Source organism: Amblyraja radiata, chromosome 32 (assembly GCF_010909765.2).
Source record: "Amblyraja radiata isolate CabotCenter1 chromosome 32, sAmbRad1.1.pri, whole genome shotgun sequence".
NCBI lineage: Eukaryota > Metazoa > Chordata > Chondrichthyes > Rajiformes > Rajidae > Amblyraja > Amblyraja radiata.
In genome coordinates this window covers 10,778,665-10,791,298 of record NC_045987.1, presented here as the reverse complement: position 1 = coordinate 10,791,298, position 12,634 = coordinate 10,778,665, and the positions used below count along the sequence as shown (strand labels likewise).

At 41.7% G+C, this 12,634-nt stretch overlaps 1 protein-coding gene across 1 annotated transcript in view; it reads right to left on the bottom strand.

Moving 5' to 3' along the window:
- ccdc187 (coiled-coil domain containing 187) overlaps nt 1–11,471 on the bottom strand; it is a 68,798-nt gene extending 57,327 nt beyond the window's left edge. Inside the window, exons 1-4 of the mRNA XM_033048635.1 lie at nt 11,338–11,471; nt 8,501–8,635; nt 5,204–5,341; nt 1,795–2,543 (exon numbers count right to left, since the gene is read on the bottom strand). Of these exons, the coding sequence (XP_032904526.1) occupies nt 1,795–2,543; nt 5,204–5,341; nt 8,501–8,635; nt 11,338–11,434 (1,119 nt within the window). The 5' untranslated portion in view covers nt 11,435–11,471. The remainder of the gene's footprint in view (nt 1–1,794; nt 2,544–5,203; nt 5,342–8,500; nt 8,636–11,337) is intronic.
- Between the last annotated feature and the right edge of the window lie 1,163 nt (nt 11,472–12,634).

Here is a 12,634-nt window from a genome sequence, read left to right as displayed (position 1 = left end):
CGGTTCCACCATTCCCCAGCAATGGGGTCAGGGATCATTGTACTGGGGAGAGATAGCACACCTGGTTGACTGGTGCCACGGCAACAACATCTTGCTCAACATGAACAAAAACAAGGAACAATCACCAACTTCAGAGAGGGGAAGTTGGGAGACCATGCACCAGTTTTCACTGGTGGACTGGAGATGAGAGCAACTTGGCAACTTCGACATTTCAGATGAGCTGTCCTGAGCCCAGCGTGTAGATGTAATCGTGAAGAAAGTGCAACAGCACCTCTACTTTCTGAAAAGTTTAGATTAGTCACCTCATCAAATATGCTAACAAACATCCACAGATGCACTGTGGGAAGGAGACTCAAAAAGCTGGAGTAACTCAGCGGGACAGGCAGCATCTCTGGAGAGAAGGAATGGGTGACGTGTGGGTCGAGACCCTTCTTCAGACCCGACCCAAAACGTCACCCATTCCTTCTCTCCAGAGATGCTGCCTGGCCCACTGAGTTACTCCAGCTTTTTGTGTCTATCTTTGGTTTAACTAGCAACTGCAGTACCTTCCAACACTGTAGGAAGTATCCTGACTAGTTACATTATGGCCTGATTTAGGAATTCTAACGTGTAGGATTGCTGAAAGAGGATGCAGAGAGTGGTGGACAAAGCCCAGTCCATCACCAACACAACAATCCTCATTGAAAGCATCAACACGAGGTGCTGCCTCAAGAAGGCAACATCTAACAAAGGATCCCACAATCTCTCTTCTCAGACAATGCCCTTTTCTCAGTTACCTTCCGGCAGGAAGTACAGAAGTCCTACACCACCAGGTTCAGTAACAGCTACTTTCCTATAATCAGGTTCTTGAACCAACCTTCATCTAATCAAATTCACCCTCGGCAACAGAACACTATGGACCACCTCTTGCACTTGCATGAATATGGTTTATAATTGTTGTACACTAATGTTTTATGTTTGCACAGCCTTTTCCTTTTTAATATCTCAGATAATCAATGCATAATTTTTGATTGTGTGTTGTCCATATTCTACATGCCAGTGATGCTGCAGCAAGCAAGATTATCATTGTACTTGTACCTCACCATACTAATGTATATGACCATAAACTTGACATTCAATGTAAAAGCAATGAATTTGTCTTCAAATTTCCCATCAGAACCCAATATGAAGAGGTTTTCAGAATGGACAAGCTAGAGATTTTCACCAAGTGGATTGTTTTTTGATAAGCTTTTCCCATTGAGAGTAGGGAAGATTCAAACAAGAGGACATGATTTGAGAATTAAGGGGCAGAAGTTTAGGGGTGACATGAGGGGGAACTTCTTTACTCAGAGAGTGGTAGCTGTGTGGAATGAGCTTCCAGTGGAAGTGGTGGAGGCAGGTTCGATTTTATAATTTAAAAATAAATTGGATAGGTATATGAACGGGAAAGGAATGGAGGGTTATCGTATGAGTGCAGGTAGATAGGACTAGGGGAGAATAAGTGTTCGGCACGGACTAGAAGGGCCGAGATGGCCTGTTTCCATTCTGTAACTGTTATATGGTTATATGTTATATGATAATACACTTGGACAGCCAAGGTGTAACTTTAAGGTAACACTGTCCCTTTATTCTGGATTCAACCACCAGAGGCAAAAGTTATTCTTAACAGAATCATTTAATCTTCTTGAACAATTTGATAACAACTTCTGCACACAAAGAAATATAAACCAAGACTTATACAATCTTATGGAAATATTTAGTCAAATTTGATAATTGAAAATGGGTGAAACGATATTCTGAGGGGCAGGAACTTACTGGCTTTGTAGAATCCCGACACCCGTCCACAAAGTGCTGAGCAGGCAGAGAGCCTCGCTGCTTCCATCTCCTCTGCTTGGAGACAGCCTCCTTCTGTTTCCGGTAGACTTCCTGCAGTCTCTTCTTCTTCACCTCCATGGCCTGCCTTGCTGACCGTTTCCTTTCACTCTCCTTCCTTTTATGCTTGGCCATCTGCCTGGTCATGTACTCACGGACCTCATCCGTGTTGTAACTCCGGGCCACAGGGAATTGTGTTTGGACTTCCATCTTTGCTTTGTTCTGCAGCGGGCTGGAGGAACTTGCTCTACACCTTGGAAACAAAGGTCGTTTCTTGGCTCCTAAATGATGTTTCTGTTTCATAACACTATCGGTGGTTGGCGAGGTGCTGCTCCAACGGTTTGGGCCACCTTGCTCATCTTCAGGAGATAAAAGCCGTTTGTGTCCCTTAGGAGTCACGAGGCTCTTCTGACCATCTTCTCCAGACTTGCCCTCAAGACTTTCACCACCATCTCCCATCTTCCAAGGAATGTCTAGGTTAATTGCAGCTGTCTGTTTCAACTGTGAACCCTCCAAGGATATATTTACCTGCATGGATTCTAGATGCGGCTGTACAGCATCCAATGATCCTATTTCCATGGAATTATAATGTTTTTCATCCTCGTTTGCAAAATAAAGTCTTCGCCTCGGGCTCTTTACAAAAGGTGTTGATCTTGATCTTGCACCTTCCATGGGATTTTTGACTTGCTCATCTGTGTTATCAAACAAAAAAAATAAAAATACCACAAATTACATTGAAGTGCTGCATTATCAGCAGGGAATGTAAAGCAAGAAAAAAAACAAACGTGGGTAGGACCAACACAGAGCTAGGAAGGTTTTTCCAGGGTTTTGGAACATTTACATCTTGGCAAACTCATTAAAATGATTAAATACATCATAACATTAATTGCTATTTTAATAACAGATTTATTCTTTTCTATACAGGGTCTCCAAACTATACCCGATTCAAGGCAAGTTCCAACAAAAATCCCACCACACACCTACAACTAAAACATCCTTTCAATTAACCTATGCTCAGTGCATTCAAAAGAATGCTAAAAAAAAAAAGAACTATTCTCACTGGATCCTTAATGCCAATCTGAGAATTCATTATACATTCAGAGGGATACCAATTTCCTCTCTAATAAACATTCTGGAAGATATTTGCAGCCGTTATAAATGGGTATCTTTATTGCTGAATGAGACTCGGCTCTTGCTAAGTTATTGCTAATATTTCACAAATAGCACAAGCAGTTTCTCAAGTCACACACTGCTGATTTCCACTCACTCTTTACCACCAGTTTTATGCACAAACATGTGCAACAGAACTAGATGTAGAACTAGATGCCAACTTTAATGGAGCCCATCACATAGCCAGCAATTGAAACAGGTTAAAAATCTCCCGGAGTTATGTAGCACATTGCGATACGCAGAAGTATTAAGGAAGTTACGATAGTTTGGATCGCACGCAAACAAAAGCTTCTCACTCTACCTCGATACACGTGACGATAATTCGTATTGGATTATTATTGTCACATGTACCAAGGTAGAGAGAAAAACGTGTTTCTGTGCTATCCAATTCAATCAGACCATAATCTACACAAGTACAATCAAGCCATACACAAGCACAACAAGATATTTATGGATTGTCTCCACAACATTTGTTTAGGTATTTACAAATTAGAGATTATATTAAATCCAATACACAAGATTATAAAGATAAAGAAGCAGGATTGTTAGACGAACTGTTTAATTTATATCCAAATACAGAAAAATTAATAGCCTATATATATAACATCATTTTGGATAAGGAGAATCCAATAACGGAAATATATCGTCAAGCATGGGAAAATGAAATGGGATTGGCTATAACAAAAGAAAACTGGGAAGAAAGTCTACAACGAATACACCGGTGTTCATTAAACGCCAGACATATACTGATACAATTTAAAGTATTATATAGGTTACATTATTCGAAAACTAAATTAAATAGTATTTTTCCGAATCTCTCCGCTATTTGTGATAAGTGCAAGAAAGCAGAGGCAAATTTAATACATAGTTTCGTTACATGTCCTAAATTGAATTATTACTGGACAGAAATTTTTTAAGTTATTTCTGAAGTCATCAGAGTTAAATTGGACCCTAACCCAAAGCTAATAATATTTGGAATTCCGGATTTACATCTATCACTTACAGTAAATCAAAGAAATTTCTTTGATTACTGTTTGATAATTGGGAAAAAAAATCATATTGAAATTTTGGAAGGGAACATTATCCCCCACAACCAAAATGTGGGCAACAGAGATGATGGAGACGTTACATCTGGAAAGAATTAGATTTGTCCTATTGGACAAGTATAATTCTTTTGAACAGATATGGTCTCCATATATACAGTATTTAGAGAAGTAGCTGTTCTTGGCAACACAGCTCGGCGTGCACCCTGCGGGATTTGGTGAGAATAATTCATTTTTATATTGGAATTAACATATATCTTTATCGATAATATCACTTGTAGTAGTGTTATTAATAATACATATTGTGGTTTCTCAATTTTTATTTATTTTTTTTATTTTTTTTTCGTTTCTCATTTCTTTCTTATATATAATCAAATTATTATTTAATCACTCTCTTAATGATTTATAACTGTTCTATTCTTTCTCTATCATTATTTCTAAAAAAATAGTAGATAAGTATTACTAGTGTTTTACTTAATGCAAATTGAATTAATTTGATATAAAGTTGTTTGAAGCATTGTAATTGATTACCTTTAATAAAAAAATATATTAAAAAAAAAAAAGAAGTATTAAGGAAGTTACGATAGTTTGGATCGCACGCAAACAAAAGCTTCTCACTCTACCTCGATACACGTGACGATAATTCGTATTGGATTATTATTGTCACATGTACCAAGGTAGAGAGAAAAACGTGTTTCTGTGCTATCCAATTCAATCAGACCATAATCTACACAAGTACAATCAAGCCGTACACAAGCACAACATGTGCTGCAAAGAGAATAATACCAGAGAGCAGCATATAGTTTTACAGTATTGTAGCATTACAGTTCCTGAGAAAAGGTTCAATGTCCATAATGTGGTAGGTTGGAAGACCAAGACTACACGCTAATTTATGGAAGGATCATACAGTAATTTGATAATAGATGCTGACAGTTGATGATAGCTGACAACAAATAATAATTATAATAAAGGAGACAAAATAAGGGTTTATTGAGCAAGAAAATAAACATTGCAAAGAGGAATGCTGACCCCCAAGCAGAATATATCAATCATCACAAAAGGCATGATGAGTGAGCAGGAGAAGGAGACACCAGGAGGCAAAGTCACCTGTTCTTTCATTGGACAGTTTTGAAGATTACCTGAAAGATATTTACTTTTCCCGTCTTCTGTGTCGCGTGTAGTGGTTGGACTCTTTGGAGGCATGGGGGGTGGTCCGAGCAACTTCCTTATCAACCTCTGGCTTTGCTTCCATGAAAAGATATCAGAAGAGTACGAACCTAGCTCGGACACAAGAGGCCGTAATTAGCTTTGAGAACATATTTCATGACCAATCTCTTCCGCCACATGATTCAGTACTGTGTTTACTGGCTTCTCTTCCAATGGTTCAACATCTGTCATAGTCATGGAGCTGTATAGCACAGAAAATGGCCCTTCAGCCCATCTTGTCCATGCCGACCAAGTTAGCAGACTAGGTAGCCCCATCTGCCTGCTCTTGGCTAAACCCTTCATACCCAAATGTCTCTTTTAAAGTCATAAATGTATCTGCTCCTATAGCTTCCTCTGGAAACTCATTCCAGATACAGACCACCCAAAAAGTTGCGCCTATGTCTGTCTTAAATATCTCCCCTTTAAGCCTCTATTTTTATGAATCCTCTACCATGGGAAAAAAAACCTGTGATGTTCTCTGTTTCTCCGAATGAAACCAAGCTCTCTCTGAATGGCATGGTCCTTTAACCTGTACATTGCCCCAACAAGGATGTATTTAAGGGGTTCACAGGTAACCTCACACCTCAAGCGGGGGATGGGAGGGGGGGGGGGGGGGGGGGGGGGGGGGGGTGTTGGCATGGTGTTAGTTCAGGTCTCAACTGTAAGGATCAAAACCAGAAAATACCAGAATAACTCTGCTAGTCCAGCAATTTCTGTGGAAAGATAAACCAGTTAAATGTTTCACATCAGGGACCCTTCCATAAAGGATTGGTGCAGACATCACGCCTGATGTAGTTGTGTCCACGACATCCAGTAGAGGAAATAGTGTCCTTCTGTCTGCTCTGCAAACTCATGGGAGGGAATAGGGGTGTGAGAGTCCAGGACTAGTGGCCATAGACCCAGAATTAAAGGACATTCTTTTGGGAAGGAGATGAGGAGGAAATTCTTTTGTCAGAGGGTCTGCAGAATTTGCAGAATTATTTGCCACAGGAGGCTGTGGAGGCAACGTCAGAGGTGTCAGAGGTTGTGGGGAGAAAGCAGGAGAATGGGGTTAGGAGGGAGAGATAGATCAGCCATGATTGGATGACAGAGTGGACTTGATGGGCCGAATAGCCTAATTCTTCTCCTATCACATATGATCTCATGAATGCAGAAAATGGTAGGTCTTAGTTCCAGAGGGAACAGAATACTGAACGAGTGCTGAGACTGGAGTGGGAGGCGAGGATGAAAGTGGTTGATGAAAGTGGAGAGAGTCTGTGATGGGGACAAAAAAAGGAGGCAGCGTTAATACTGTCTCACTCGCAGTGAGGAAGCAAAGAGAAAGGAAAGGTGACTTTGAGACATCCTCATCAACTGGCGCTCCAAACAAACATCAAAACAAAATAAATGGACAAGTCCAGAAAGCGAAGCACTCACAACTTTGTCATGTAACTGCAAAAACAAAATAGATATATTAAAAAAACACTATGATTGCTCCCATTAAATCCTGTGGCACTGGCAACGTGACCTCTGAACTGCAATCCATCTTTGAGCAACACTGCCCTGACATCATGGCTGACAGAAACAAATGACCGATAAAACCCCTCTGACAGTGGTAGTTACAATGATAAATGCCACTCGTGTCACAGCCTTACCACAGGGTCTCAGAGGGAGAGCTGGGCTTTTTTTTTTTTTTTGCATTGGCAATCTGTTAGAAAAAATAATTTTAATGCATTTCAAAGCAGCGCAGAAGGGCTGGAATACACAAAAGGGTTATAATGTTCTCCACTGCCAATCAATACATTATATTCTGAGATTAACCTTCCCCATTTTTCTCCTGTTCGACCTCCCCAAAGCTTTGCAGGCACTCAGGCAATGCTGCATCTCCGCAGAGCTTTGCTGTGCTCAGCAGTCCTATCTTCACATGTGCCTTTCTCCATTTCCTATAGATATTACACTGAACTAACCACCACCACTATGTCACAGGCTGTCATATTGAGCAGCAACTTACTCCAGGGAAAGTAAGCAATTTTGTTTGGTCTTTGTCTCTGACCTTCTAGCCGCTGGCTCCACCTCGCCTGCACCCCCCCAGCTCCCCCTCCACCCATTCCCCCCCCCCCCCCCGCCTACCCTGCCTCACCCTCCCACCTACCCCATCGCCACCCCTCCACCCTCTCCCCTCCACCATCTGCCTCCCCCTCCCCTCCACCCCTCATTGGGCCCAGATGCAACAGCAGTTCAATCTTCCCTACTCCGCGCCTCATTTATAGAGCAACGTTCAAGTCACAAAATATCTTGAGGGTTTGTGGAGGTTAGTGGGTTGCTTCACAGGTTCGAACTACTAGCCACATCAGGGGGCATTGTTACAGGTAAACAACTGGGTGAGATGGAAAGGCAGAGATACTTAAGGTGCGAGTGTCAGGCTGTGAAGGTGAGGAGAGAAAAGGTGGATTGAAAATGACTTCTGCACTTCAGTATGAAAAGCCCCAGAATTGGGAAGTTTGGTAGGTTGCAGCTGAGATTGCAACTGAAGTAATTTATAGATCGGGTAACAACATCCAAGAGTCGCCACTTCACCATCATTGGAGCAAAAGATGTTTGGGTTGCACAAGATGCTGGAACTGGAAGAGTGCAGGGAATGGTGGAGGTTCGTTCGGCTGGATGCTGGAGTAACTCAGCGGGACAGGCAGCATCTCTGGAGAGAAGGAATGCGTGACGTTTCGGGTCAAGACACTTTTTCAGACTGCAGGTGTTTAGAGAATTGAAAGGGTTCTGGCCCTGGAGGGATACATACACTCAGCCATAGTTTTATCAAAGTGTGCTGTGCCAAGCTAGGTCAGAGAGCACAGGCAATGAAGCAAATGGGGGATGTGAAGAGAAGAGGGAAGATTTCAATACAAAAACATCCGTAATTGGGAGAGGCTGGAAGAAATTACCAGGTTGTTGCTGACAAAGCAACCTGGTAAAACCTAAGCAATTTTGGTTTTCAGGTCAGGGCCCTTCTTCAGATAGAATGTAAAGAAGGGATCCAACCTAACGCATCACCTATCCATGTTCTCCAGAGATGCTGCCTATGGTACTCCAGCATTTTGAGTATTTTTTCAATGTTATAATGAACTATTCCACAGATCATTATCTTCAAAATATAAACATAGCACTGCTGTGTCTGTGTTATGAAAAAAACATGTTCACAGTTTAACTTTCCAAATGTGTCACAAGCTCTAAGCTGTAAGGTTTTCCCAAATGCTTACCATTGACATTTACAGTTTCCTTTAGGCTCATTATCTTTGAGCAGCTTCGAACTTTGCGTGATGCCTCGTGATCCCTGCTGGAATTCTGCTGCCGTTTTCTTCCCTTCTCTGGATTGGAGACTCGGAGACTATTATCTGTGCACAATAAATAAACTGTATTGTACTGGTGGAAACAAAGGGGGAAATAAACAAAAAGTCCTGCACCACGGAAAGAATGGAGAATTGTTCACATCTACAACTTCTGATAAAACACCAGCACGTCAGCAGTATAGAGTTTGTTGCATGTGGTTTGGTTGGACGAGCAACATGTTGCTGAGAATGCAAACCAAGCCATCCTCAGTTAAAATCCCAGGTCAGCCTGGCTTGGTGGCAGGAAAAGTGATACAATTGTTATCCCACTTGCTCATCCACTCCCGACACTGGAGGCAATTTTACAGGGGCCGGTCAATCAACAAACCTGCACGTCTTTGGGATGTTGCAGCTCTACCAGTTGGATCACTGCGCAGTTGGAGGATAGCAAATGCCAACAAATATTCAAGAAAAGGAGACATATATTCAGGAAACTGAAGGACAATCTGATGGTTACAAGGTTCTTCAGGAATTTGTTCCAATTCATTCATAGGCTAAATCATCTCCCCCATCAGTTATATATTTCAGGTAGGAAGGTGGGTGGCACAACGAACAGCGGCGATGCCAAGTCATAATGCTTCTGATCCCCACATACATCAATCGAACCTGACTCTCAACAAGGCACGGAGCTCACTGCCTCAGTGGAATCTCCTGGCCTTGGCTGAGCACGTGGTCCCCGCTGCTGCAGATTCTTGCAGCACCCACAGAAGGCGGCACATTGGGGAAGAGGTGTGTCGTGGACATTATTTTGCTACTCTTGGGCAACTTCTGTTTCATTGCTCCGACTGCTTGATATTTAGAAACATAGAAAATAGGTGCTGGAGTAGGCCATTCGGCCCTTCGAGCCTGCACCGCCATTCAATATGATCATGGCTGATCATCCAACTCAGTATCCCATCCCTGCCTTCTCTCCATACCCTCTGATCCCTTTAGCCACAAGGGCCACATCTAACTCCCTCTTAAATATAGCCAATGAACTGGCCTCAACTACCTTCTGTGGCAGAGAATTCCACAGATTCACCACTCTCTGTGTAAAAAATGATTTTCTCATCTCGGTCCTAAAAGACTTCCCTCTTATCCTTAAACTGTGACCCCTAGTTCTGGACTTCCCCAACATCGGGAATAATCTTCCTGCATCTAGCCTGTCCAACCCCTTAAGAATTTTGTAAGTTTCTATAAGATCCCCCTCAATCTTCTAAATTCTAGCGTGTACAAGCCGAGTCTATCCAGTCTTTATCAGAAGCTGCGAGCTTCCGTAAGAGTCACAGGCTACAGAAACAGGCCCTTCCACCCAACTCTTCCCTACCGGCCAAGATGCACCATCTAAGCCAGTACCACTTACACCTGCATTTGGCCCATATCCCTCTAAACATTTCCTATCCGTGTCCCTGTTCAAATGTCTTTCAAAAATAGTTATAGTACCTGCCTTAATGACTTCCTCAGGTAGCTCATTCCATAAATGAATAGATTTTTAAATTGGTTTATTTCCCAATTTATTTACAGTCTAATATTTTACTTGAAAGAATAACATTTTGTAATATACTATGGCATTTTTTGCTCTTCCGGCTTCATTTGTAAATTTAATCGATCGAAAGGAATGAAGTTCTGTTTATTGTTTTATACATTGTCAAAGATTTCAACATCTTGACCAAGGTTGTGATATTTTAGGTGAAACCAAGATGTTCAAGTAACATTGTGGCAGTCCCAGAGAACAGTCAATTAATGGTAAAATTGCAGATTTTTGCAACACGCTCTCAAATTAATCAGAAGGAAACTAGGAGCTGACGTGAAGCCTATTAACAGATATAGCCGAGTTACTTCATGGGCTATCTCTACCACATAAAGATTTGGTGACACATTGACTTAACTCCCAAGACAAACAAATATGTCAAGAAATTTCCAAGCATTGAATGCCCAGCATGCTGCAATGGTAATTATTCTCCCACACAAATTATGTTGCACCTTAGTCATTGTGAGGAGAGTTCCAGCTGGCAGTAAGTAGGTCTCTATTTTACCTTGTGTTACAAAGGGCACACCCATTTTATGCAGGAACCTTGACCAATAAATGAAAATAAAGTGTCTTTGGATTAGCCCCCCCCCCCCCCCTCCCCCACCCCCTATTATTTTACTTTGTGGAAATAAAGATTAAAAACAAAGTGAAAAATAACAAATAAAACAAAAAATAAAGTCTGAAGAATTGCCCCGACTTGAAACATGCAGGTCCATTCCCTCCTCAGATGTTGCATGACCCATCGAGTTACTCCAGCACTTTGTTTTGTTCAAAAAATAACTGAGATGCTTGCACTGAGCCTTGTAATTTCATGACATCACCAAGTGCTTTACAACCAAGTAACCTTGGTGTTTAAGTATACAGCCATGCAGGGAATGTTAAAAAAGTGACAAACCCAAGTTTGGAATTCCTCCTCAAGATTTCTGTCAACTCTTGAACTTGTTCTCCCAATTGCAAAACTTCTGAAAACTGCTGAACAATCAGTCTCCAACGGGATTTTTTTTTTTTAAACAACCTACGTGAATCTTAGGCGGAACCATTATCTAAAATGCATTTTCAAAACATTCACCAGCACATCGTCCTTGAAATTAAGCCAGGTTTCCTAAATCTCCCCTCGCCGCTGTAGGATGGCCTGAGTTTAATCTTTCACGAACTGGCATACGTGTGATTACTGAGAATGGCTTCATCCATTTCAAACCTGCTTCGTGATATCCATAGTCCCTGTGTGGCTCGAGTCCCCTCCTGCTGGTGTAAGTGTTCACTGCAAGAGCCTCTTCTGACTTCTCCACACCCATGGAGCTTTCCTCGTCAGAAGTCAACTTGACAGCATTGAAACCTGCAACACATTGCAACAGTTCAACTACTTCTGAAGGTCACATTTGGAGGGCCAATAATCAGGAGAAACAGGTTTAAATAAACCGGTGAAAATACCAAGAGGGTTAATACAGGTTTAAAAAAATAATAATTTGAATGAGTTGTTTAGATCTAAAATTCCCAGTCTGATAACAGTGAAAAAGAGTCCATTCTAACTTCAAAAAATATAATCACATAAATTCTAGAAGGGGAAAAAAAAAATTTCTTCAGACAATCTTTTGAAATCCATTATGTCCATTAACAAATTTATTGTTCGGTTTCTAGTTTTCTAATTTGTTTCATTTAAAAATAAATATTTTCTCCTATCATCCCTGCTAAGTGGAATGTTTTACTTATCTCAGGAGATGTTCTGTCCAAGCAAGGTGCAGTACGCCTCTTAATTTTGCCTATTCAATAAAAACCACAAAGCGATGGAATTCTTTAACGCCAAAGTCAGCCTGTGACTGGGAAAAGGTTTTGAGGAAACATCAGGGGAATGGAGCAGATTCACCAAGTCTAGCGGGGATCATGAGAGAAGCCTTGTCGTGGCGATCCCCAGAAACGACAACACGATGCATACTGATGCGCCGGGCGACCAATTCTACCAACATGTTGAACGAGGACAGAAGCCAACAGTGAGCTATATGTCATCCTACACATGAGCGAACCAACCAAGTCTAGTACAGTACCAGTGCAGGTATAGTAAAGGGTCACAGGTTACCTCTGGTGCTAAAGGAGGTGTAACACCTGCCCTTACACCTTTTCCCTCACCTCCGTCCAAGGACCCAAATAGCCCATCTAGGCGAGACAGAGATTCAACTACACTTCCTACAACCTCATTGATTGTATTTGGATCTCTCAATGTAGCCTCCTCGACATCGACGAGACCAAATGCACACTAGGTGACCCCTTTGCTGAACATCTGTGCTTGGTATGCTGTGGCTATCTGGAGCTACTGGTTGCCCAGCCCTTTTAGTGCCCCTTCCCATAACAACCAGTCTGTTCTTGGCCCCCTCCACTGCCAGAGTGTGGCCAAATGCAAACTAGAGGAACAGCACCTCATATTTCACCTGGATAGTCTACAACTTAATAGCATGAACATTGAATTCTCCAATTTTAGGTAAACCCTTTCTCGCCCCTCC